This window comes from Copadichromis virginalis, linkage group LG5 (genome assembly GCF_057382275.1).
Source record: "Copadichromis virginalis isolate Kocher_CV1m ecotype Utaka linkage group LG5, C_Virginalis_male_GT1.1, whole genome shotgun sequence".
NCBI classification, from domain to species: domain Eukaryota; kingdom Metazoa; phylum Chordata; class Actinopteri; order Cichliformes; family Cichlidae; genus Copadichromis; species Copadichromis virginalis.
The window spans coordinates 4,993,374-5,019,396 of NC_140622.1; the positions used below are offsets into that span (position 1 = coordinate 4,993,374).

The 26,023-nt window shown below is 40.6% G+C and overlaps 1 protein-coding gene across 3 annotated transcripts; it reads left to right on the top strand.

Moving 5' to 3' along the window:
* The first annotated feature begins 1,487 nt into the window (after positions 1-1,487).
* Positions 1,488-26,015, top strand: LOC146708771 (3'-5' exoribonuclease HELZ2-like). 3 transcript variants are annotated; one of them, XM_085455589.1, is made up of 20 exons: positions 1,488-1,627; positions 9,083-10,529; positions 11,931-12,114; positions 12,961-13,068; positions 14,369-14,877; positions 14,969-15,601; positions 15,900-16,698; positions 16,860-16,935; positions 17,041-20,467; positions 20,585-20,670; positions 20,784-20,903; positions 20,979-21,134; positions 21,237-21,381; positions 21,472-21,600; positions 21,791-21,983; positions 22,476-22,622; positions 23,357-23,566; positions 23,683-23,839; positions 24,328-24,495; positions 25,151-26,015. In XM_085455589.1, exons 2-20 carry the CDS (start codon positions 9,187-9,189, stop codon positions 25,261-25,263), a joined length of 8,703 nt encoding a protein of 2,900 aa, XP_085311715.1. In that variant the 5' UTR covers positions 1,488-1,627; positions 9,083-9,186; the 3' UTR covers positions 25,264-26,015. The 3 variants fall into 3 exon arrangements, with proteins under 3 accessions (XP_085311715.1, XP_085311716.1, XP_085311717.1); XM_085455590.1 differs by having other exon boundaries at positions 24,361-24,495; XM_085455591.1 differs by lacking the exon at positions 25,151-26,015 and having other exon boundaries at positions 24,315-24,395.
* Positions 26,016-26,023: the final 8 nt, after the last annotated feature.

Consider the following 26,023-nt stretch of genomic DNA (forward strand, 5'->3'; position numbering starts at 1 on the left):
ACACTATTGCCCCTATCAAGTCAGTGAGCTGGATGTTTTACTCTAAACATGAACTACTGTTACAGCAACAGACATGGACTACTGGTGTCCCACACAACAACTCAATGTCTTTCATGAACTGGCTGTGTGGAGGGAGATGAGGACCCAAACGCAAAACTCACGGAGACAGGAACTGAACTCAAAATCACTGCTTCATTGCAGGCTTCACAAAGAAACATAACTAAACTGGGAATGCTAACAGAAGACCGAGGGAACACAGAAAGACACACAGGTTCGGGGAGGAGACATTGACGACACGACACTGAACTGAGGGAGACATGCACATAAATACACAGAGGGTTAACGAGGGAAGTCGGAGCACACGGGGAACACAGCTGACACAGATAATCGTAACGGGACAGGGCAGGAGTGAACACAACATGAGGCATACTGACGAGAGACTGTCAAAGTAAAACAGGAAGTACACAGAGGTGCAGACAGGAGGAGAGAGAGCACGGGCATAGTGGGCTGGGGAAACATGGAATGAAACACAAGGGGAGACGAGGGCCCACAGATACATAGAGGGGCACACAGGGGATAAAAGTCACAAGGGGAAATCAAATAAGGAACAAAATACAAAAAGACATAAATACTAAGACTGCTGGGCCAACATGGCCCAGGATCATGACAAATGTCCACTATGTGAAGGAGCCAAACACATGCCTTCTCCTCTTATTAACTGAGATAAACTGCTGGCATATTTGTTTTACATCTATACTGTCCAGTCTCTCCTGGTGGACATGGTAACACGTTATTCATGGTTACATACAATTTTAGACTGATGTGGGCCAAAGCCTAAAACGATGTGCTGGGAGTTTGCTGTTCTCCCAGGTTCAGATATTTGAAGTTTGCACAGCTACATTCTCGCCTGAAAATTTTTTTAAAGTTTATTTTGCAACCCAGAAAGAGTAATAAGAGGGGCATGTATTGCCTTGCATAGCCTGTAACGTTATTATGATGGACAGATTTTATGAGTGAACTTGGCTTTAAGTGACTTACAGGTTTCTTTGAAAAACACTTTCTTATATCCAGGTTCTTCCTTTTTGCTGCCATCCTCCTCTCCTCCTTGCGGGTCCTTGCAGCGCAGGCTTGCCGCTGCTAAAACTAAACACAGCTCCCTGAAAGGCACAGCCAATCGCATTGGCCATATTTGTCACATGATATAGGACTCCAGTAGAGAACGTAATTTAACTCTTTCTGCACCGCTGGGTGAATGCCAAATCTACGCCCTTGGTCTTTAATAATAATGTTTTTAAAAGTACATAATCAGTTTGCAGCAAGCAGAAAAACAGGAATGGGGAGTAACCCGACTAACAATGCAGGAACAACATAAAGAATACAGGAAGCTGCAGGTAATAGAAACAACATTTTTTTTCGATGACCAAGCATTTGTCTGTGAACAAATGTGGGTGGGGTTAAGGTCGTGTTTATTATATCCAAACTGTTGCTGACGGAAGAGACGAGAAATGAAACTTAACTGAGACCGACGGTTGCAGCCAAGATGAGTCCAGGGTATGCTATCCAAGTCCCGCTGTTGTCGATCAGACTCACATTGGGATCAGTTGACAAATAGGACCTTGGTTTAACGGTAAGCATTATTAGTGGTATTATTATTAGTAGTAGTAGTAGTAGCAGTAGAAGTCTCATTATGTGTATACAAAATGATTCTAAACGTGAATGTGGATTTTTTTTTTTTTTAATGGCCGGTATTCGGCATTTTCTCATGGTTATCAAATTGTTTATAAAACATTGGACAGTGCGAAACCGACTGTTAATGTCACACTTCAGTAACTCTAGTTTCTTTATAAGTTTTATTATAATAAGTGTTTTTTTTTCTTGTTCCTCTGGAACCATTATAATAGTAATAATGTAAATTATGCTCTGTGTGATGACACGACCAATGTATATCATAACATCATACGCTTTTCAGGTGAAGTCTTGTTTTTTTTTATTTTTTTAAAGAAGTCAATAATCAGTTTTCAGCTAGCAGAAAAACAGAAATGGGAGGGAGGCTGAAGCCCCTGCATCATCAGACTAACCGTGCAGGAACATCATAAAGAATACAGGAAGCTACTGTTAAAAGGAGCAGCATTATTGCTGCTGACGCAAAAGAAGAGAAATGAAACTTAAGTAAGACTCCAGCTGAGTCCACGCGATGCTGTCCAAGACCGAACAATCAAACTCACGGTGGGGTGAGGTGACATAGGACATCAGTCAGTGAAAATATTATTATTATTATTATTATTATTATTATTATTATTATTATTATTATTATATGGGGAAGCCCACGTTACACCTGGTATTGTATTTAAAGATGTGTAATTACGCCATCTAGCGGACTTTAGACCCGCTTTACTTTTTCTACGTGGTTATTTATTGTATATAAATACAGACGTTTTAATAATGGTGGTGGCAAATGTCACTACTCGGCAGCCATCTTGAAGCGCATCGGGGCACTTCCTTAGGCAGTTATTTAGAAGCATTATCTCAATAAGTTTAAATTTCAGTGGTCATTAGGGTAACTGTCTATATATCACAGGTCTAATTTTATAAATATGGTTTTGCCCCATAGATTTAATTTCTGGGTTTATGAGTTATATTTTCTTATGATGTTTCTGGTTAAACACTGGTAGCTCAAATGCGAGAATCCTTTACAGACAGAGAGAATTCTTAATAGAAATCTGAGGGAGTTTAGTAAGCATCTTGAGTAAGTGACCTACAAACTGACAGGCTAATGCAGAGGCCGGGGTTCAAATTCACTTCAATTTGCCATTTGCCTCCCCCTGCTCTTTCTCTCAGCTCCCAGCTGTCTGGTCTTATCTCCACTGCACTGTCGCAGTAAAGACACAATAGAAAAAACAAACTAAAATACCTGGAGCCACCAAATTTCTGAAAAGCAATAGCTTCCTCTACCACCCTAAGTAGACTATAGACTGCATATCTAGGTAGACTTAGTGCTTAGTGATTCTCAAAAAACTAGGAAAAACTTAACTTTGATTTTTGGTGTGGTTTGAATCCAGATCTCAAAGGGCAACTGTTGTTGCATAATTTTGTTTCAACACATTACACAATGTACAACCCCTCAACAAATTGAGAAACCACAAGATTTGCAAGATTTGCAAATTTCATAAACCCATATGTTATACACAATTAAAGCATAATTGGGGAGGGCTTGCATTTTTCAGTAAGACAGTGCTTATTGCAGCCATAGCTCCTACTACAAAGAAGACCCTGGGTGCTAAACTGCTTTGCCTACAGTCCAGAAGTGATTCTCCAATTTACTTAATCCATTTACTTAATATTGTAAACTGAATGTAATCAAAATTGTACTTAATATTAAATATGGCAAATGGCCTGTATTTGTATAGCGCTTTACACTGCATTCAGTCATCTTGAATGTGTGTGTGAACAGTGTTGGTCAAATTACTTGAAAAAAGTAATCAGTAACTAATTACTGATTACTTCCCCAAAAAAGTAATCCCTTTACTTTACTGATTACTTATTTTCAAAAGTAATTAATTACTTAGTTACTTTTTAAAAACACGATTTACAACTAGGGCTGCCACGATTAGTCGACTAGTCACGATTATGTCGACTATTAAAATCGTCGACGACTGATTTAATAGTCGACGCATCGTTTGAAGCTTTGTAAGATCACAAAGGACGCAGGAATGAGTAGTAGGATTTAAGAGTGTAATAACGGACTGAAACAGAAGATGGCAGCACTGCATGTACAAGGATGCCAGCTGCCGTTAAACCCCGAAGAAGAAGAAGCTGTGTCCCAGAATTCATAGCGCAGCCCAGCGCAGTTGTCAACAATGGTGGCAGCTAGTTAGTTTTAACTTTACTCTTATTATTCTTTCTGGGTCACAAAATAAACGTTTAACATATTTTCAGGCGAGAATGTAGCCGTGTAAATCTCAAATATCTGCTCAGTTTATCAAGACACCACGTATTTTCAAAAGCGCTCCGACGTTTTCGGAGACGTCTGTTACCTACTAGCTCGTTAGCTAGGCGGGGGCAAGGCTAACTAGAGCCGTGAGAACACCGGACTCCCGGCAAATCGTTTTCAAACCCACCGCCGTCTTTCGCTAGTCAGGTTAAACATATATATAAGTCACTTAGATAACTTAAAAATGTTATTGTTTGGCTTTCTTTAGTATTTTATTTGTTCCTGAGTAAATCGGTTTGGCTGAGATTAAAGTTATAGTTTTTGCACAGCTAAAACTGTCAAGCAGACAGCTGATTGTCAGAAGTGTGAGACGCTGGAGAATATACTCCGGTGTCCTGTTATATTTTAGAAAGCAAGGAGTTTATTAAACTTCACCGAAACAATCTGCAAATTTCATTAAAAATTAATAAACTACCATCTTGTCTTTATTTTTAGTTAGCACAAACACTTCAAGCTGTAAGCTAATGATAGTTATATAAGACCAGATGCTTCTGGTGCAATAAGCTGTACGCTGTACGTCCAATGGATGATGATCTGATTAGTCGACTAATCGCAAAAATAATCGGTGACTAGTCGACTATCAAAATAATCGTTTGTGGCAGCCCTATTTACAACCTGAATAGGTGATAAAGCGATAGATCTTTCAGCCCAATTCTACTTTTTCTGCATAATCATCATACAAAATGTAATCAAATGGAAAAGTCTCTTTTTAAAACTTGTTTTATTAGTTTTAATCTTTTAACTTCATGCATCAAGCATAAATGTAATTATATGCAACATTCTCTGACTGGAAGAAATTTGTTTAATATTTAAACCTATTTTCTGCACATTCCAGCACATTTTTTTTGTGTGTGTTTACACTCACTCTTTCAAATAGATGCAAGTAAAACACAGCAGAAAATAAATAAAAGTTTTCTTCCCACGCACAACGGACACTAATGTTTTTGTCACTTTTTATGGAATCAAACTCAAAGTAAGATCAGTACTTCCATGCTTTAAACGCTGCACGCTCATACTCTCGCCCGCACTGATATATTATCCATTGTTGCTCTGCACACAGCTGTTGTCACGAACGTCACACTTGCTTACGTCACTGTCATGAGACATTCTCGCAAAAAAATCACGTTTTTAGTAACGCAGCGTTCCTACGGGAAAGTAACGGTAATCTAATTACCGTTTTTGCAATAGTAATCCCTTACTTTACTTGTTACTTGAAAAAAGTAATCGTTACTCCCCAACTCTGTGTGTGAATCATTCAGTCATTCACACACACATTGGTGATGGCATGCTACATTGCCACTGTGATCAATTGAATAACAATGCCTGGCAGCATGGCGCACTGACAGAGACAAGGCTGCCGGACACTGGCGCCACCGGGCACTCTGAGGTGTGCAGTAGGCAACCAGTTGGCGACCAGTAGGCGACCGAGACTGTCTGCGCCAGGGCTCGAACCAGCAACCTTCCGATTACAAGATGAACTGCCAACTCTTGAGCCAGGTTCCAGTTTCATGTTCCCAGTGCCTTTGTTGTTTGTTTTTCCCTTCGTTAATAAATACTCACCTGCACCAGAACTGCCGCGTCCTGGTCCTAAATATTCCACACGGCTTGCCCTGGCAAACCGTGACAGTACGAACCAGCCACCATGGACCCAGCGGCAGTAAATCCGTCCGAGGAGCTCCGGGACGACACTACATATAATGTGGAGATTCTCCTCGGGCTGTGGCTAGAGAACCCTCCAGAGGAGCTTCGCCGCACCATGGAAAGTCGGCTACAATGGCTCTTTTCTGGCCTGCCATGGCTTCTGAAGTCGCTTCCTCCGACCATGCAGGCTTTTCTCCAGCACACACCGCACCTTCTCTCAGCCACTCCTGCCTCGCTGCCCGACTCGCCGGATGTGATCTTGCCCGGCCCGTCGGAGCCGTCTGCGGGGAGGAAACGCCGATCGCACACTCTTCTCAGCTAGCTGCCCCGCAGCCACACTCTGCTCGGCCACCAGTGTCTCCCTCTTTTCAGTGCCTCCAGTGTCACCTGTAGTTCAGGCCCCTGCGCCTCCAGTGTCACCTGTAGTTCAGGCCCCCGTAGCTCCAGAGTCACCTGTAGCTCAGGCCCCCGTAGCTCCAGTGCCCCCGCTACCCGCAGCTCCAGTGCCCCCGCTACCCGCAGCTCTGGCTCCAGTGTCACCGGTCTCACACACTCACTCTACGCAGGGAGAAAGTCTAAGTTCCAGTCAGGGAATTTCTCGCGCTTTAGCTGCTTCAGGCACCGTTCTGCACTCCAGGGCTTCCCCAGAGGCTAGGTCTCAGTCCCCAGCTGATTCTGGACCCCTGAAGTCTAAGCAGCCACCTGAGAACTGCACCATGTCAGCATTGCCTGGGCAGAGCCCGTGCTCAGTGCATTGCCAGTCGCCTTTGTGTCAGCTAGTGGCCTCCATGACTGCTGGCTTAGTGATGACTTCGTCTCCTGTCTCCACAGGAGGGTCCGAGGGACCGCTCCGGCCTTCGTCTCCTGTCTCCGCTGGAGGGTCCGAGGGACTGCTCCGGCCTTCGTCTCCTATCTCCGCTGGAGGGTCCGAGGGACCGCTCCGGCCTTTGTCTCCTGTCTCCGCTGGAGGGTCCGAAGGACCGCTCCGGCCTTTGTCTCCTGTCTCCACTGGAGGGTCTGCAGCGCCTCTGGCTTCCACGCCGCCGCCTGCAGCGCCTCCGGCTCTGGCTTCCACGCCACCGCCTGCAGCGCCGCCGCCTGCAGCTCGTCATCCTCGCCTGGCCCAGCCTCCGTGTCTTCAGTGTCGCCTGGCCCTGCCTCGTTTGGGTCTGCAGCTAAACGGCCGCTTTCTAGGCCGCTGGCCAGGCAACTGGCCAGGCGCCATCGCCGTCGTGGGCGGTTCCCAGACCCTCTTTGCCTGAGTGGCCGCCGTGGCCTTCCGCATGGCCGGCTCCGGCTTCCACGCCGCCGCCTGCAGCGCCTCCGTCTCCGGCTTCCACGCTGCCGCCTGCAGCGCCGTCTGGTCCAGCTGCAGAGCCGTCAGCCTCGTCTGGTCCAGCTGCAGCCTCGTCATCCTCGCCTGGTCCAGCTGCAGCCTCGTCATCCTCGCCTGGCCCAGCCTCCGTGTCTTCAGCGTCGCCTGGTCCAGCCTCCGTGTTTTCAGCGTCGCCTGGTCCAGCCTCCGTGTCTCCGCCTTCAGTGTCGCCTGGCCCTGCCTCGTTTGGGTCTGCAGCTAAACGGCCGCTTTCTAGGCCGCTGGCCAGGCAACTGGCCAGGTGCCATCGCCGTCGTGGGCGGTCCCCAGACCCTCTTCGCCTGAGTGGCCACCGTGGCCTTCCGCACGGCCGGCCCCCGGACCGCCATCGCCTGAGTGGCCGCCATTGCCTTCCGCACGGCCGGCCCCCAGACCCTCCTCGCCTGAGTGGCCGCCGTTGCCGTCCGCACGGCCAGCTCCCGGACCCTCTTCGCCTGAGTGGCCGCCGTTGCCTTCCACACGGCCGGCTCCTGGACCAGTGCTGTCGCCATTGCCTTCCGCATGGCCGGCCCCCGGACCAGTGCTGTCGTCGTCGCCGTTGCCTTCTGCACGGTCGGCCCCCTGAACTGTTTGGACTCCTGTGCTGGCCGGCCCCCTGACCTCTTCTGTTTTGGACTCTGTTTTCCTGTGCTCTGGTGTGCTTCTTTTCTTTTGGTTTGGACTCGTGTTTTGTTTTTATTTTTGTCTTTTGGCCTTCTAGTGCTCCTGTTTTGTTTTGCCTTTGTTAGTTTTACCCAGTTTAGGTTCCAGTTTCATGTTCCCAGTGCCTTTGTTGTTTGTTTTTCCCTTCGTTAATAAATACTCACCTGCACCAGAGCTGCCGCGTCCTGGTCCTAAATATTCCACACGGCTTGCCCTGGCAAACCGTGACAACGTTATTGTTTCGGTGAAGTGAATTTCTACAATACTGTTACTGTTAATTGTTCTCTCTGCACTGTTTAAATGCTTACATATACACACACAGTTACTGTCCCTCCACACATACGACTCGGTTCTGCTTCTATGCCCCATCTTTGTTTACTATTTCCCACCGAGGCTTCTAGACTTCTGATTGGCCAACATTTCTACACAGTTAGGAATATATCGCCACCTGTTGCTTTGGCATGTTCTTAGCAGCGTTTTCCTTCATTTTTGCGTTTACATGTGGACAGGATTATTTTTTTTAAACGAAAACGGAAAATCTCCGTTTTCAAAAATACCTGTTTACATGTGGACGTAGCCTTAGATTACGATGACCTGGATGACTGAGAACCTTCACAGACACTATGCTCAAAGCAGTTCAGCTCTGGTGTTTTCTCTGTATTATTTCAAAGTGTTTACCTTATTACCAAATCACAACAACAGTCACCTCAAGGTGCTTTATATTTAAAGCGTGACTGTTGTGATTTAGTGTTATACAAATAAAATGTAATTGAATTTAACTGAACAGAATCTAACACCAATAAAATGCCTATATATTACAGAGGAAAACATTGCTAAGAATAAGTCAATGAGATTTTTTTTTGTTAACACCAGAACATGCAATTGAAAATATACTGAAGTGAATTAATATACCTCTATAAAGACTAAAAACTGTATGGCTATTTTTAAATTGAGCTGCTGAAAGTAAACGGTTTATTTAAGTCTGTCTAACCCGGAATGTGCCCCACTTAGTTTGCCAGTGCTGGTTACTAGCATCAGCATGGAAGTGGAAATCTAAGTTGCAAAAACACTTGAAATGCACTTTCTATGAAGTATGAGACATTTTGTATCCAATAATAGTAGTTTTGAGAATTAAATTAAATGTACATTGCTTCTCTTCACATCCCCAACTAAGTACTTCACTAATCTATCTTTACTGTTATATCTTATTAGTATTTTAAGTATTCTATCTATTTTATTTATTGAATTTTATTGTTTTATTTATATTTTGATATTGCTAGGGATGATGCAATGATCAGGGACCATTCTTAATTTCGTTGTTCTCATGACAATGACAATAAAGTTTCTGATTCTGAAGATTAAATGGCTGAGTCTTAGTAGATAATTTCTGCAGTGACTGAACACACTTCTTATAATTCTCTTTTTTTTTCCAGACACATTCAGGCCAAGCAAGAGATTCATCACCCACAAGACATTTCAAGGGTCATTATACATTTTTGTATTCAGTGCCTGGTTTAAAGATTATGATTGTATCAAAATGTCAGCAAGTGCTTCCAGACTGTCTCCTCTTTTATTGGTCTATGACCTCAAACTTGTTTGCACTCAGTGCTGTGTCAAGGAACAAGAAATTACATATAGATTGAAATCAGTTCAACACAAGTGCGGACACAATGTCCTGCTCTGCAAAGCCAAAGGTGGCATTAAATGGAGGCCCGTTTCTAGACGGCCAATATTTCCAAACCCAAATAAGTATATGGCCTGTTGGTACTATGTAGAGGGGCGTGGTTGCACCCAGCACAAGAACCGGTGCACCTTTGCCAGAAGTGATGAGGAAGCTGCAGTGTGGACATTTGAAAAGCACCAGGGATTGGATCACGCACTTCTCTGTAATCTCATTGCTGAGTCTGAGAGAGGAACTTGTCAGGCTAACATTGATGAACCTCTGGGTGACCTCTTGGCAGATGTAGATTTAAAAGCTGTGTGTAATTTGTGCTCTGTCAAGGTAAATGAAATAACATACAACGTTCAGTCAGTTGTGCACAAGTGTAGAAGATCTCTGCTACTAGCTAAAGGCAAAGCCTCCGACCTATGGAAGCTTGTCTCTAAGCGACCTACACTTGCTCAAACTGTTTGTTACAAAGTGTGTAAATATATTGCTGAGGACTCCAGATGCACACAACACACGCAGGGTCGAGGATGCACTTATGCCAAAAGCCTTGAAGAGGCCACTGTTTGGAACTATCTTAGAGAGAAAAAAATGGATAAGAATGAGTTAATCAGACTTTTAACACAGTCTGTCTCATTAACACCAGAACATGCAGCTGAAAGCATGCTCCGGCACTTTTCAGGTGAATTCATTGAGGTCTGTAAAGACTGCTTTCAGGAACACCCACAAAAACTAACAACCAAAAGGTGGAATGATTTTTGTGCGGCAGACATAGCACATGCCTGGAACCCAGTCTTAGTTTATCACCTATCAGAGAACAGCAGGAAACATGTCTACAGTCAGGTGCGCCCGCTTCCCCCAAACTGTCAGTTTACATATTGTAGTTATGTAATACAAGGGAAGCCCTGCTGGCACACTGCCAGTGAATGCCAGTCTGCCCAAAGTGAGGTGGAGATGGCTGTGTGGAAAGCAGAGCATACCGGGCTCTGTGTTCGGCGTCACCTACTTCAGCTGAGTCAACCAGCGCAGACACAGCCCAGGAAAGTGACCATGTACTGCAAAGTTTGCCACCTGAGTCTTTCTTCCCCAGAGAGCTTCTATAAGCACTGCGCCTCTTTGGAACATGCCCAGTTAGTCGCCCAGGACACCACTACCAGGTGGAGAGGACGCGAGGTGCCACACAACCGGCGAGCTGAGCTTTGGCTTTGTGAGAGGTAAATGGCTCCAGTTTCTTTCACCATGAAGGTTCTGTAAGAAGGCTTTAAGCAAATACACCAAAGCTTTTTTTTTCTCAGTTCAGTTTAGTTTAAGCTCATTCTGTCATGTAATTTGTTCAAAGCAAGGACAAACAGATGTGGAACAAGTATTCAGATTCAGATCAACTGAATATTTTAACTAAAGTGGTTCTGTTGTCTAAATGTAACTAAACAGCAAGTGAGCAGAACTGAAATAGGACATAGTTTCATGAGTTATGCTTCCAGCACCTCATTTGCCAGCTTATAAGCATTCTAAAACTAATGTTAGCACAGTGGCATGGTGATTAGAAGTCTAAGGAGCTTGGAAAGAAAAGCGTCTGGACTTCTTTAAGTTGCTTGAAGACGTTTCACCTCTCATCCGAGAAGCTTCTTCAGTTCTAAAAGTCAAATGGTGGAGAGTCCCAGTTTTAAAAGTGGGAGTATCCCCCCAAAGAGGGACAAAAGACAGGGAGTCCTTTGATGACCTAATCAGATGAGCCAAGGTGTGAAAATGGGTGTGGGTCACAATCAGCCAGGGTTTCATGTATAGAGGAGTGGGTGAAATGCCTTCAAGCAACTTAAAGAAGTCCAGACGCTTTTCTTTCCAAGCTCCTTAGACTACGATGACCTGGATGACTGAGAACGTTCACAGACATATGGTGGTTAGAACTGTTACCTCACAGCAATGGTCCTGAGTTCAATTCCTCCATCAGGCCTTCTGTGTGGAGTTTGCATGTTCTCCCTGTGTTTGTGTGGGTTCTCTCCAGGTACCCCGGCTTCCTCCCACAGTCCAAAGACATGCAGTTAGTGTGGATAGATTGAAAACTCTCATTTGCCCATAGGTGTGAATGTGAGTGAGCCCTAAGAATGTGAGTTAGCCCTAAGACTACTGGGCTAGGCTGCAACCCCCCAGTGACCCTGAAAAGGATAAGTGAATCAATGGATATTATGAATATGATAATGACATCCATGTTATTTTCATAGATGGTTTACAAAGCATTGCTTAACATTTTTCTTTTATTTTTTACTTTAAAAATATTTAGTAAAATTTATTTAATTATTTGATATCGATGTATATTGTAAAATGTATTTTTGTCAAGGAGCAAAATTCATAATCATAAACTGTTTTCATGTTCTGTCATACCATAGTAACAATCATTACAGGAAGGGAAATGTGTTTCAAATTACTTTATTTGTTTCACTCTAATCAGATAAGTTTATATCTTCTATGTTAGGGAACAACAGAAAAATATAAAGAATTTAAACCTAATTGTTTATGTCTATAGTGGTAAAAATCATTGAAGGACCATTTCCATTTCTTTTGCTAATTTGACTGATTCATTTCACTTATTATTTGTCGAACTTGTCATTTGATCCTAGACCCCAAACTTGTGAGTACGGCAGTAAGTGCCCAAAAGCTCATTCTATGGAAGAGCTGCAGGAATGGATGATGCGTGCTGCAGAAGAGAAGGAGATCAAACATAACATTCAAGCCCAGGGTCTCATGTCTTATAATGATATGCTCTTGGAGGAATACAAAAACAGCAGTAATGAAGTGTACATTGTAAGTATAAGGCTTGAATCCACTGTAAACAATCTTCATATTGTCTTGAAGAATTTTGTATTTGATAGGGTATGTTGGTGGATCAAGAAGGTATGCTACAGTCTTTGGCAGCATTTCCATCACAGGAATTTTCTCCAGTTACTGAAAGCACACAGGCTGAAATTAAGCATAAGGGTAATGACTTTTTGCAACTGTGACATGTTGCAGCCCTTAACATTTTTGACTGACAAGGTTGTTGTTTCAGTCCAGGTTCTAGAATGAAATAACTTATGGTATGGCTGAAATTTGTGCTAAAGCCAACAAAGTGTGACCAGGCATGCTATAGCCAGAAGTGATAAATACAACTTGTGCTTTACATTTTGTCACAAAGTTTTTACAAGGATGGAAAAAAAATAATTTCTTGAGGAAATAGCCTGTCAATTTTCAATTTTTAAACAACGAGTTACAACATAAACCGCTTGCACACAAACATCAACATGTGCAGACTGCTCCAGTGTGTTATGGAGGGGTGGGAGTCATTATCTATGAATGGCAGCAAGTCTTGCCACCATTCTGTCACTGATCACCTCCACCAGTGTGGCGATCTCATGCCAACAACAGACTCGGCTTTCCTGATGAGTTTGTTTGGTCTGTTTGTGTCCTTTGCTTTAATGCCTGCACCAAAGAAGATGGTGCTCGCAACAACAGACTGATAAAATATATAGAGCAGCAAGCCTGCCCAGAGCATAATTAGCTGACTTAATGCAATGAATCTTACTTTTTACATGTTGATTTATGAGTAGAATTTTTTTATTCATCTTTTGACTATTCTAAATGATGTCTTTCACTTTTTCAAATGCTGAACAGATGTCTGAACATGTTGACGATGTCAGCATCTCTTGCGATGAAGATTCAACTGTGGAGTGTCAAGAGATTAATGCAACACTAAAATGGAATTTTCAAATTGAGACAGAGGTAAGACTTAATGTTTTTTTTATTTTCAGAAAACATGTTCATTGCAGTTTTTTTGTTTCAAGTGTGAAATTTGTGTTCCCTGTGTCCAAGCACAGGTTTCACTATTTTGGGACCACAGTCACGAAAATAGTGAAAGTTGCGCAAAATTGGACTCACACAATCAGCATAAAAGAAGCCAAACTTTTCGTTTAATAAAATGTATCTCAGAATAATGACACTAATGGCAGAATCATCCAGCCTTGAAACAACACATTTTCTAAACACTGTTTGAATGCTTGAGCCTTGATAGGGTCTAATAAATCCAATTGCATCCTGGGGGAGGCTGGGGACCTGCAGTCTGAGTAGACCATGTTTAATTAACATCTCCTTTACAGAGGTAGCCTATTACAGCAGAAGCCTGAGAAGTTTACCACTGCTAGAAAACAGCAGTGATAGAGGAAGCTGTAAGGTTGAAAAAGGATTGGCTGGCACAGGGTTTTCCTGAAGCAAAAAACAGTTTTTCTTCAGTTACTACTGAAGAAAAAACATGGATGTATGAAGTGTCTAGGGGAGCTATAACTAAAGCTTTTTGTTTGGCCTCAAGTTCTAACAAACAATCTGGTAACTCAAGAAGGAGAAACAGTGCTTGGCTGTTCACACATGGAGACTGGTGATCCCAAACAGGAACTTGGTTTAATAGTGGAAAAATACTGGGGAGCTCCTGAACCCAAGCAACGCATCCTCAGTACAGAAGGCAAAGTCTGAAGACCTACCTGGGGGAAATCTTGCAAATTTTCCAGTAGTTAGTTGTGGTAGTTGCAAAACTCCTCAATGGCAAGGTGTAGGATGTGAATGAGATTTTGTGATGAGATGCTAAAGTCTCTGAATGTGGTTTAGGCTGACTCCCCGTTCAGTGTTGCGGAGAGGTACCTCAAAGGTGTTTTAAAGGGTCCATTAAGAAACATTAATTACTATGATTTTTAAATAATGGTTCATTGGTGATTAATAGTAAATTTATATGTCTGAATAAAAAAATATGTAAAAAAAGAAAAATGAAAAAAGGTTGTTGTTTTTTTCCTTTTTCTTTTTTAAATAGTTTTTTATTTTTTGCTTTTATTTGAATAACAAGGATATTTCTGAGTAACCCCAAACATCTGAATGGTATTTTAGACTGAACAAAGTAGACTTTCAGGCTTTAACAGTTAGATCTTTTACCAAAACACTAATTTTGTGTGGTCTGGTTTCACTGCTCAATGCAAAATTTGTATTGCCCAAGAAAGGTTCGAATTATGTTACAGTATCCAAATTTGTGTTCAAACAGAGAGAGCTTGTGCATGTGGCATTGCTAAAGCAAGAACCAGGAGCTTCGTTCACCCTTGGTGATGCAGATTCCGAACCTTGCATCTACTCATCAGGTGAACCTTTTCTCAGGGAGGATGGGACCTATGACATTACCCTATCATTCACATCCATCAACCCAGGCTTGTACAGACAATGGTTAGTGCTTGATTTTGACATGAGACCAGTGCTCTTGAAAAAACTCAAAGTCAGAGTAGGCCATTCAGTAGTCACTGAACAACCAGCTGTGAGCAGTGGAGCAAGATTTCAGAGTTGTGAACGTTGGCACAGAGGGAACAGGATAATCATCCCATGTTCGTCGAGGACAGAAGAACAGGATGAGTTATTAAAGATGTACAAGCCTCCACAGATTAGTTTCCTGTATAAATCCTCCCACAACATTCAAACACCACTGAATAATGAAAACTACAAAGAAAGAATGCACCATTTCCTCTACAATGAAGAATGTGCAGAAGACCAGGTTGTTTCAAGGTAACAGGTTTTTGTATATCATTTAAAATTTTCTGTTTGAATTTGCACATATACTCAGTTGCCTAAGTTTTTTTTTTTCATATTTTTTTAGACTAAATGTTTGTGGAGAAATTACAGCACTGGATACATTATACAGTTTGCAGTTTGGTGTGGAGGCTCCTTGGGGGCAACTTTTTGGTGTTGTCTTGATTCCTTGTCACATTACACAAGACAGCCCTGAGGGACTGACACTACAACGAAGCATCCGATCTGCCCTGATAGCCCCTTTAACTTCTCGCCCAAACTCTAAAGTCTATGAAGCAAGCGTGTTGCCATACAAAACAACTGAGAATAAACTTTTTTTGCTACTGTCAAAGCAATGTTGCTTTGATCTTGCACTAAAAAGAAATGAATCATATCAAATGGAGGTGCAATTCCAGCTGGACCGCCTCAACTACTGCACCATGCACAGGGCTGTCGATCTTCTTCCCGATACAAAGACTGTGCTGCCAGTCCTTAAAAGTTGTGTAATTCCTGTTGGTAACATTACCTGTGAAAATCTCAACACAAAGCAGCAATTAGCAATTGAATTTATCACAGGGAATTCTAATGTCAAAAACCTTGTGGCACCCCTCCTGATTTATGGACCTTTTGGAACTGGGAAGACATTCACCCTTGCAACAGCAGCCAGAGAGCTTTGTAAGGATCCTCAGAACAAAGTTCTAATTTGCACCCACACCAACAGGTAATATATTGAAAATATATGCATCAGTCTGGGCAGTTTTCTCTTTATTCAAAGTTTGAATAATTTTAGACTTATTCAGAGTCTAAAATTGGGTTAAACTTTGTTCTAAAGTGAAGGGTTGGTATATCTCAGTTAACATTACACTTTGGTAATATTTCAACAACATTTTAATAACTATACATTTCTTTAAAGAACAAATCATTTCTGAGTAGATAGAGCAGGTCACTAACTAGAAGGCACTTAAGCACAGAAAAAAAATATAATCAAATGCTAACATTTACTTGTCATTTCCTTTCAGTTCAGCAGATCTATATGTCAGAGAACATTTCCATCCAATCATCAGCAAGAAAAATGGTGGAATCAGGCCAATCAGAATAAAAGCAAACAAACAAGGGACTGCTTTGCATGCTACTGATAGCATTACTTTGAAATACTGTCTCCTTTCAGAAGAAGGACATTATTTTCTACCACCTACAAAAGCTGCTCTAGATCAGCACAACATAATCATAACTACCACAACCATGGCAAGACATTTTCATGACCTAAATCTTCCAGAGGGATACTTCACCCACATTCTGATTGATGAAGCCTCTCAGATGCTAGAATGTGAAGCCCTAATGGCCCTTGGTCTTGCTGGGTCAAACACAAGAGTTGTTCTAGCAGGAGATCACATGCAAATGGGACCAAAGCTTTTGTCCGTGCCTGACCATGATCGTTCCAATCACACACTCCTCACTCGCTTGTTCCACTATTATCAAGGCCAAAACTGTGATGCTGCTAAGAAAAGCAGAATCATTTTGCATGAAAATTATCGCTCAACCAGAGAAATTGTGGAGTTTGTCGCCACCCATTTTTACGTTGGTAAAAATGATTTCATCAAAGCTGCTGGAGATGTTCCAGCTCCTACAAACTGCCATGCTCTGAAGTTTCACCATGTCAGGGGAGAGTGCCTCTTGGAGACAATATCGATGTCTTGGTATAACAACGCAGAGGTGACAGAAGTGGTTGAAGTAGTGAAAGATATTCTTAAACACTGGCCAGCAAGCTGGGGTCACAAGGACCAAAGCTCAATCTGCATTCTGTCAGAGGGATTTCAGGTAATAACTTTTTGTGTTGAGTCCAGTTATAATCAGACTAAAAGATAAACATTAATCACAGTAATGATAAATACAGGACTTTAAGATTAATTTCAAGACACACATGTAAAGATATGATTAATAACATTTAATGTTTTTTCATTGATTTCCTTGATTTATAGGTTCCTCGAATTAGGACAGCACTTTCAAGCAGAAACCTTGCAAACATCAAAGTTGAGAGACTTGCAAATGTTCAAGGTAAAGACCCCTTGCCAGATTCTTCATTACTGTAGACAGAAAGGTAGTCTAAACTAACATCGCTATTATTAACATTTTCAAATAACACCTTGCATGTGTCAACAGGAAAACAGTTCAGAGCAGTCATAATGACAACTGTGCAAACACGTGACAGCCTAAAAACATCTCACCTGCCTGGTCTGGAGATGTTCAATGATGCCCGTGTTTTAAACACTGCGATGACAAGGGCTCAATCCCATGTGGTTGTAATTGGAGATGCTGCCGCCCTGTGTTGCTTTGGGAAATGTTCAGGAATCTGGAAGAGTTTCATAAACCACTGCATCAACAGCAACAGTGTTGCACCACAACATTTCACTAAAGAGTTCTTTGAACAAGATATTATGGAAACTGTAAAGTTTCAGAAGTTCGAACATGTGGATGAGAGCCATACTCTAGATGATGCAATTCTTAAAGAGCTGAAAGATGATTATGAGCAACTGAAAGCAGATGAAGACAGTTTGGAATTTCAGATGACCTTTTCAAATCACGATGGGTCAAGGGCACTATACAATTTCACCGATACTGGCACAGATCTTTTAAAGATGTGTAAAAAACAACCGGAGATTTACAAACATGGGAAGTTTTTCAGGGAATCACACAGGAAAGGCTACGTCATACCATTTCATAATCCGACCAAACAAATAAGCATCGTGGGACAGGCAAATCTTGGTAAGGCCTTTACTGGAGATCAAGTGGTCCTCCACAAAACAGAAGTTGTAAGCATCACCAAGAAAGAAGAATCAGCACGTGTACTTCTGTGCCTGCTTGAGGATGAAGATCACAGCAAATCACGACAGAATTCTGAAAGCAAATTTATCAGAAGGATGATGATACCGATAAAAAAATCGGAGCCCAAAATATGTATACTGATTTTAAAGAAGAAGCGCAACTATATGCCAATATGGGAGGAAATTGATGGAGAATGGACAGTTGCAACACAAAAGTATATTGATGAAAATCTAAAACAGAACAGTCTATTCAAGGTGCAAGTGATTTGCTGGAACAAAGACAATTTTTTTCCATTGGGGTACATCATAGATATTCTTCCAGTTGGCAGCTCTTTGGATTCTGGACTAAAGATCCTGAATGAAGAATTCAAAGTTGCATACCATCCATGCAAATCAGACAAGGCTGTTTACAACACTGATGAAAACAATACAAACAGACAGGACTTGCGTAAGATAATCACTTTTACTGTGGATCCTGCAAAAGCAAAGATCCTGGATGATGCTATCAGCGTCAGGGAACTTGAAGATCATTACGAATTGGGACTCCATATTGCTGATGTGGCAAGTGTTGTGAAGCCAGGTGATGATTTAGATAGGGCTGCAGAACAAAGTGGCACTACCTACTACTGTGCTGAGGAGAAACCTATTTACATGTTTCCCCAGGACTTGAGCATTCAACTCAGTCTGCAAGAAGGTCAAGATCGCAGGGTGGTCTCACTGATGTTCAAAGCAGAAAAGGATACAAATAAGATAACAGGAAAACCCAAATTTCAGCTGTCTACAATCAACTCTGACAAGCAGCTGTCATATTTAGAGGCAGAGGACATCATCTCCAAAAGCTATAAAGAGACCCCCAAATGTGATACTGTTGAGCATTGTGTAACGGTTGCTTATTGTTTTGCAAAAGCTCAAAGGAAGATAAGACTTGAATCTGATTGGGCTTATTCTCAAACCGATGCTGACAGATTGCCCGGGCAGCGCAAAGCACATCTGATGATTGAAGAGCTTGCTGTGTTATTTAACCAACATGCATCCAAGACTTTGATCAGCTGTGACAAAACCAGGTATTCCACACCACTTCGCTGTCAGGCAAAACCAGATCCTGTAAAGGTAGAAGAATTCAAAGAGGAATGTGGAGAATTTATACCATTGTCTTTTCTCGTGCGGCACAAAGTAGACCATGAACAACAAAGCCCAAAGTGTCAAAACTTTCGCATACTCCCTGAAGTGTGGAAAGAAATTGTTGCAGCTACCAGAACAGATGATACAGACAAAATGATAGATCTAGTTGCTGCTGACGAAATCCACCCTCTGGTACAACCAGTCACTCAAAAGTTCAGAAGGTGCTTCAGTAAAGCTTACTTCATCTGTTCAAAATCATCTCCTGAGGCAGAAATAGGGCATTATTCTCTGAACCTAAAGTCTTACACAAAAGCTTCCTCACCAATACGGCAGTACATGGATGTCATCTTGCAAAGACTCTTGCATTCTTACATATGTAATACAGATGTTCAATACACTAAATCAAAGATCATGGCTTTGTGCAGTCAATTTCAGGAGAGCCTCAAGAATGCTGAGAAGTATGAACAGAAGGCTGAGCAAATTTCATATGCAGTGAGCATGAAAAAACAAAGTGCTTCAAAGATAGCCTTTGTTATTCATGCAAATCCTGAAGAAGACAGTTTTGCAGTAGCATTTCCCTTTAACAAGAACATATTTGTTGGGAATTTGCGAATTATGTACAAAGATTTGCAACTAGACGATCAACCATTTTACGATGAAGAAAAACACAGTGTCACTCTTAAATGGAAAAGGCGGATCTATTCAGCTGATGCCATGCAAATCCACCAAGAGCTGAAAATGATGGCAGATAGTCATCCTTGCATTGAGGTTCCATTGAGAGTATGGAAAGATACTATTGAGGCAATTGACAATGGAAAATTAGATCATGCAAAGCGTCTCATAATGCATGCTGATGCTGATTTGAAGGAACTGGGAAAACAAACTGTTTTGCCTCAGTCCTCTGAAGGTTACTATGTTCAGGCTGAAAAGTGTCTCTCTGAGGAGCAAGAAATACCAGAGATGCAAACTGAGCATTTTGTTGACATCCAACTCGAGTTGCAGCCAGGTGACATCCTACAGGTCCAATTGACTTCAAGCATTAAAAGAGGTTATCAAATGCCCACTGTTCAGTTGGTACACATTAAACCAAAGTTTGAAATGTGTGTTGACCATGTCAACAGCCCTATCACATGCTTCTCCAGATTGGCAGATATTCCTTCAAGGACTCATTACAATGATACCAAGGAGTATATACGGATCTGGAAACCTTTGTGTGAGATGGAATCTGCTGCCAATGCAGTGAATGAAAGTGATATCATTATCATTGAGAACCTCCAGGTAAAGTTTAACCAAGAGTTGGAAGGCATACTCAAAGGAAGCTTTTTCTTACCGCTACAATGGATCAACGAATGGGCCATTGAATTTAACCTTCGAAACTGCTTTCTGTGCATACGGAAAAGAGGTCTCAAACTGGAAACTTCAAATGTGGAAATTTCAAACGTGGAAAATTCCACCCTGGTAGACCCAAAAGAGTTCACATGGGTAGCCCATGGTTTCACAAGTAATGCAGAAAAATTAAAAAATGGTGGAAGTAAAGTGGAGTTCTACATTAGTCACCTGCCTATGGAGACCATTCCTGAATGTGTTTTTCAGAAAAACACTCATTTCACTGTTGAAATCATTCCAAAACTCATCCCTGACATGTAAGTTCAATTGTAGTTCAGTTTTATATTACATTGCTTACTGGATAGTTGAAACTTTTTTTCAGTTACAAATTTTCTTATTTTGATTGACACTGATTTACTTCTTTATTTATGTAGCCGGAAAGAAAATGCTGTAGTCAACATTACATCGGCATGTGACTTTGTTAAGGCTATAGCACTAGGGCAGCGCATTCCAAAAGAGGGTATGTCCATCATTCATCAATAAATAGTTTGATACTTATATCCACATTAGTTACACAGAAAATTACAAGCTCCAAACCCAGAATTTATTTAAATCTTTTGCATTGTCTTTCAGTTAAATCAAGCTTAAATATTGTGAGGAACATAAATGGACTGCCAGAGCTGAACCAGAGCCAGCGTCGTGCAGTAGATAAAGCTCTAAATAATACCTTCACACTGATACAAGGACCCCCTGGTAGGTGTGTCAACTTGTGTACCTTGATGGTTCATATTTTCTGCTAAGTCTTAAACCATTTTCTTTGCCTCTTAGGAACTGGAAAAACAGTAGTAGGTGTGTACATTGTACACAGTTTTTTTGAGCACAACTCTAAAAACAAAATGAAATTGGATGACCCAAAGGATAAGGAAAAGAAAAAGGTCATTCTCTACTGTGGGCCATCCAACAAGTCTGTTGATGTTGTAGCAGGCAAGTTATGTTGATTCTCTGCAGAATTTAATCTCAATTTCATCTTTGAAGTGGTCATCAAAACCCGTCGTGTTCCGTGTGTCTTTTATTGCTGTAACACAGGGTACTTAATGAGGTTTAAGGACAGCCTAAGGCCCCTCAGGGTTTACAGCCAAGAAGTGGAGATGCTTGATTTCCCCTTTCCAGACTGCAAGCTGCAGTTTTCCCAAAGAACCCTTCGCCAAGATCATTCCAAACCAGAGCTCAGGTACTGCAATCATATCAGTTGGTGACTAACTGCTTTTGGATTGTTTTGTTGATTGTTAATATAACACTGGCCTTTTTTACATTAATTTAGGGATATCACTATGCATCACCGCATGCGTCAGGACCAAAACATTTATTCAGTTCAAATAAGAGACTTTGATAAACGTATTAAACTTGCTTTTGAAAAAAAGGGAGAACTGACTGCTGAAGAAGTGAAAGAGTAAGTTATTTTATTTTTTTTATTTTTTTTTAGTGCCTGAAACATTATTTTTTGACCATTTAAATTAATGTATTGTTGGAAGATTTTGGAACATTTTTTAAATAAATGTTAGTGAAACTATTATTTGCAATAAAAGCAATCAATTTTGCATAAAAATCAGTTGAAGGAACTGTATGGATTGTTTTCCTAGATACAAAAACCTTCTCAGAGACGCTCGGGCATATGAACTACAACAGCATGACATCATACTGTGCACATGTACGCAGTCTTCCACCCCAGTCTTGACTAAGACTGTCACTGCACGTCAAATTCTAATTGATGAGTGTGCTATGGCCACTGAACCCCAGGCCCTGATTCCACTAGTCTGCAACAAACCAGAAAAGGTTTGGACATCATCAAATGCTGTGTTTCCTTCCTTGAGTTGCCCTGCTAGGCCTTTATAGAAACCACTGCTGCCTGTTCTGAGGTCTTTCTGCATTCTGTCTTCTTTAATAACTAAAAAGCATGCTCTCTTGGACTGAAACCAGGGGGTTTAAAGAAGTTTATAAAAAGAACCCCCATCAGTACTAAATGTGGTTAATAAGTAAAAGATAAAATGATGTTGCTTCATATTGCTGACAAGACATTTAAAAAAGATATACTTTTGCACAGAAACACACTAAGCAGTTTTCTGTTGGTTAGAAGTGTAAAACAAGGTTCAAGTGGTTCACCTAGGACTACTACTTCATTTTCATTTATGACTACTCCTAACTTCAGGGTATGATTTTTTGTAAATAAGACCCCAAAAAAGAGGGTGCCTCATCGCTGCTTTGACAGTAGTCACTCTATTGCTAGTTACTCACTCTGTCTTACACTATCACCAATATAACTTTCAGATTGTTTTGATTGGGGACCACAAACAGCTACGACCCATTGTGAGGAACGAATTTGTGAGGAAGCTTGGAATGGCCAAGTCTCTGTTTGAGCGCTACTATACAATCCATGAGAAGAGGGCAGTTATGCTGGACATCCAGTACAGAATGGTAAGAACATTAACTTTACACGATGTATAGCACATAATAAATATACTGGATTACAAAAGTTTAAGACCACATCAAAAATCTAATCTTACCATATTAAAGTTTTTATATATGCTAAACTTAATAAAGTACACACACATGCGCAATCCTGTATGTGTGTGGGGGGAATAGAACAAGAATTTAAACAGCAGATTAGTAAAATTGCCCGTGGGAACACATTTGTAGCCTGCCATGGAAGTAGGTTTCAAGTGATTCAGGTAAATTTGATCTGCTCAACAGAGGCTTGTTCAAATCAATAATTTTGCTGTCATTATTCACCTGGATGCTTGACCTGCATGTCAGTCAATTTTTCATCAAAACATTGTTGGAAAAGTAAAACATCACTGACTATGTGGGGGTATAAATATGGCCTCAGTTATCAGATTTGAACAAACTTTTGGAGTCTCTGCAGCTCTATAGTTAAAGGGGGCCAAACAAATACGCTGTAACTATTTACTACTGACAGGTTTCACAGATTCACTCAAATCTTACTCACTCCATTCGTCACTCAAATTGTTTAGATAGAGAGTATCTTGCCTATATTAAGTCTAATTGACAATGCCAGATTAACAATTTGTTAGTATACTTATTAGTATAAGTATCTTGCCAAGTGGTCTCATACTTTTGGATTGCACTCTTTATACACTACATTGACTACCACATTCAAATTCTAACTAAACTGTTATTTACTTTGATAGCACGAGGACATATGTAAGTTCCCATCAAATGAATTTTATAATGGAAACCTGAAAACTGGAGTGGAACAGCAGAGGAGTGTCTTTCAAGTTGACCACAAGACAAAACCCATTGTTTTTGGGGATGTCAAAGGAAAGACGATAAGTCTAGTTGTCAACACAGCCCAAGGCAACCAAAACTCTAAAGCTAATCTTGAAGAGAGAAACAAAGTGGTACAGTATTGGATGTTCTTTTGTTTCCTCTTAAACAGTAACATTTAAATATAAAAAAGCAAAAGTTACTGTAAAGCTACTGGATGCTCAACTATTTCAATTTGGTTCTCTTGCAGATTACCATTGCTGAAAAGCTAGTGAAGACTGCCAGAATTGCACAGCAAAGTATTGTGATTTTATCACCTTATAATGCCCAGGTGTCAGAAATCAGGAATGAGCTGAAGAAAAAGAAGATGGAACAAATCCCAGTTACCACGATCACAAAAAGTCAAGGTGAGCTACTCTGTTACCCAACCACAAAACCTTTCCTAAAGTTTCCTAAAGAGGAAAGGCTTCAGAATATGTTTCAAAATATAGTAAAATATATTTAGAATAAATAAAACATTAAAACTATATCAAAATGTAATATAAGATAAACAAAACATAATTTGGAAAAAAGCCAACAGAACAAAAAAACTGTTCAGTTTAAAAAAGACCCATGTGTTGTAGTTTGCAGTTTGTTTTGGAATATAAAAGCAAATATAACTGACTTCATTTAATTCAGTTGACATGGAATTCTTTTTCTGGGTATGATTCAGGAATTTCTCACAAAATCATGAAACCAGAAGAACTACAACAAAGGATAATAACTAGGAAATTGGGGGATTAGGATCAGTTTGCATAATAAGCAATACTCAAAAGTGTCAAAGGATAGACACAGGAAAAAGTCAGTTATGCTGTTTAATGATAGCAAAATATGTGACAACAGTCTTGTCTTTTAGGAAGTGAATGGCGTTATGTCATCTTATCTACAGTGTGCTCTCTACCAAATGAAGAAATTGAGAAACAACCAGAAAGAAGCTGGCTTTCCAAACATCTGGGCTTTGTTGGTGATCCCAATCAGATAAATGTAGCCATCACCAGGGCCAAGGAGGGACTCTGCATCATTGGTGAGATAATGCAGCTGTGCAGATCTGTTTTTAAGAATTATGCAGACGTTGCTGAGCTCCTAATATACAGTTGTCTAAGAAAATCACTCTTGTTTACACTATTAATTGAGTTGTGGATTTTTTGAAATTACTACCACTGTCATATTCCTAACCTAGTTTCACTGAATAACCAATAACGATTATTTTAAAGCATGTTTTAAAACATTTTGGTAATTAAAACCTAAAATGTATTCAGTTATAAATATAATTTATTATTGTGTAGAGTAAACTATTCAATTCTTCATTATTGATACTCATAAGTCATAATAAGTTTTAATTTTAAACATTCACAATGCTACTTGTACATGGCAAATACCTCACCTGAGTAAAAAGTCTGACTTTGGTGCGTTGTCTGCAATTTGTAGGCAGCTTGTATGCAGGAGGCCATATTAGCAGTTGTAGTCTTGTTTCATATTTGCTTTTTGGGTGGTAAATGATGATGCAAATCAGCTATATTGCCACTGTATTTTTGGCGAGACGTTTTTATACAGGTCAGTTTGATGACCAGATCATTATCTAGTTTTCAGCATCACTTTTTAAAAGTGGATGTTTCTAAATTCAGCAACATTACAAAGATGAACGAAGCAGTCTCTAACATGTGTCTATTGTTTCAAAGGTGACCAAGAATTGCTCATGTGCAGTCCAACTTGGAGACATCTCTTGAACCACTACACTCTTCACAATGCAGTGACAGGTGCAGACAAGATTTCAGTGTGTTCAGCCACCTGATTGATTCTGTGCTTTGTGAAGTTTGCAGCAGCAGACCAGAGCTCCTACGGGGAAGCTAGTACAATTTTATGATTTTTTTTATGTCATTAGTTTTCTTCTTTTTTTTTCAGTTCTGTTTTTAAGTTTATATTGGAAATATTTCTTTTATAACATTCACCTTACTCATTTGAAATATGAATAGTAAGTAGGAAATCCTGCAACACTTCATTACATGAATTGCAAATATTGAATTTTGTATCACAGTGGATATTTCAGTTGTGTATCGCTAGCAGGAGACTTGGCATGTTATTATAGATCTTTTAAGTTAATTTAGGTATACTTGAGCTGTATGAACTATCAAATTGTCAGTAGTTCCTGCTTATTGATGAATTATTTTGTTTTCTTACCTGAAACCTTGGTTTAGCACTTAAACAGCCTCACCATTCAGTGAGCCTGTCACTGTTTTTAAGGAAATATTATAATATTGCTTTTTTTTTTCATTTTACATTTTTTTATATTGTATCTTCAGGGATCAGCTTTAGCTGGAATTTTGGACCAAAATCCTGGTTGTTTGTTGTATTGTTGTATGTATTGACATGTGTAAATTATAAGTTTGAATTTAAATGATATTGCTCCTTTATACCATGTTTCACATTGAACTCTGTCTTCAAATATATAGTGTAATAGTAATAATGCTCTCAAATTGATCAATATTCACTGTGGGTTTTGTCTTTGATTGGCTAATGAACTGTATTGAATAAATAATTAATAAACTGCTCAA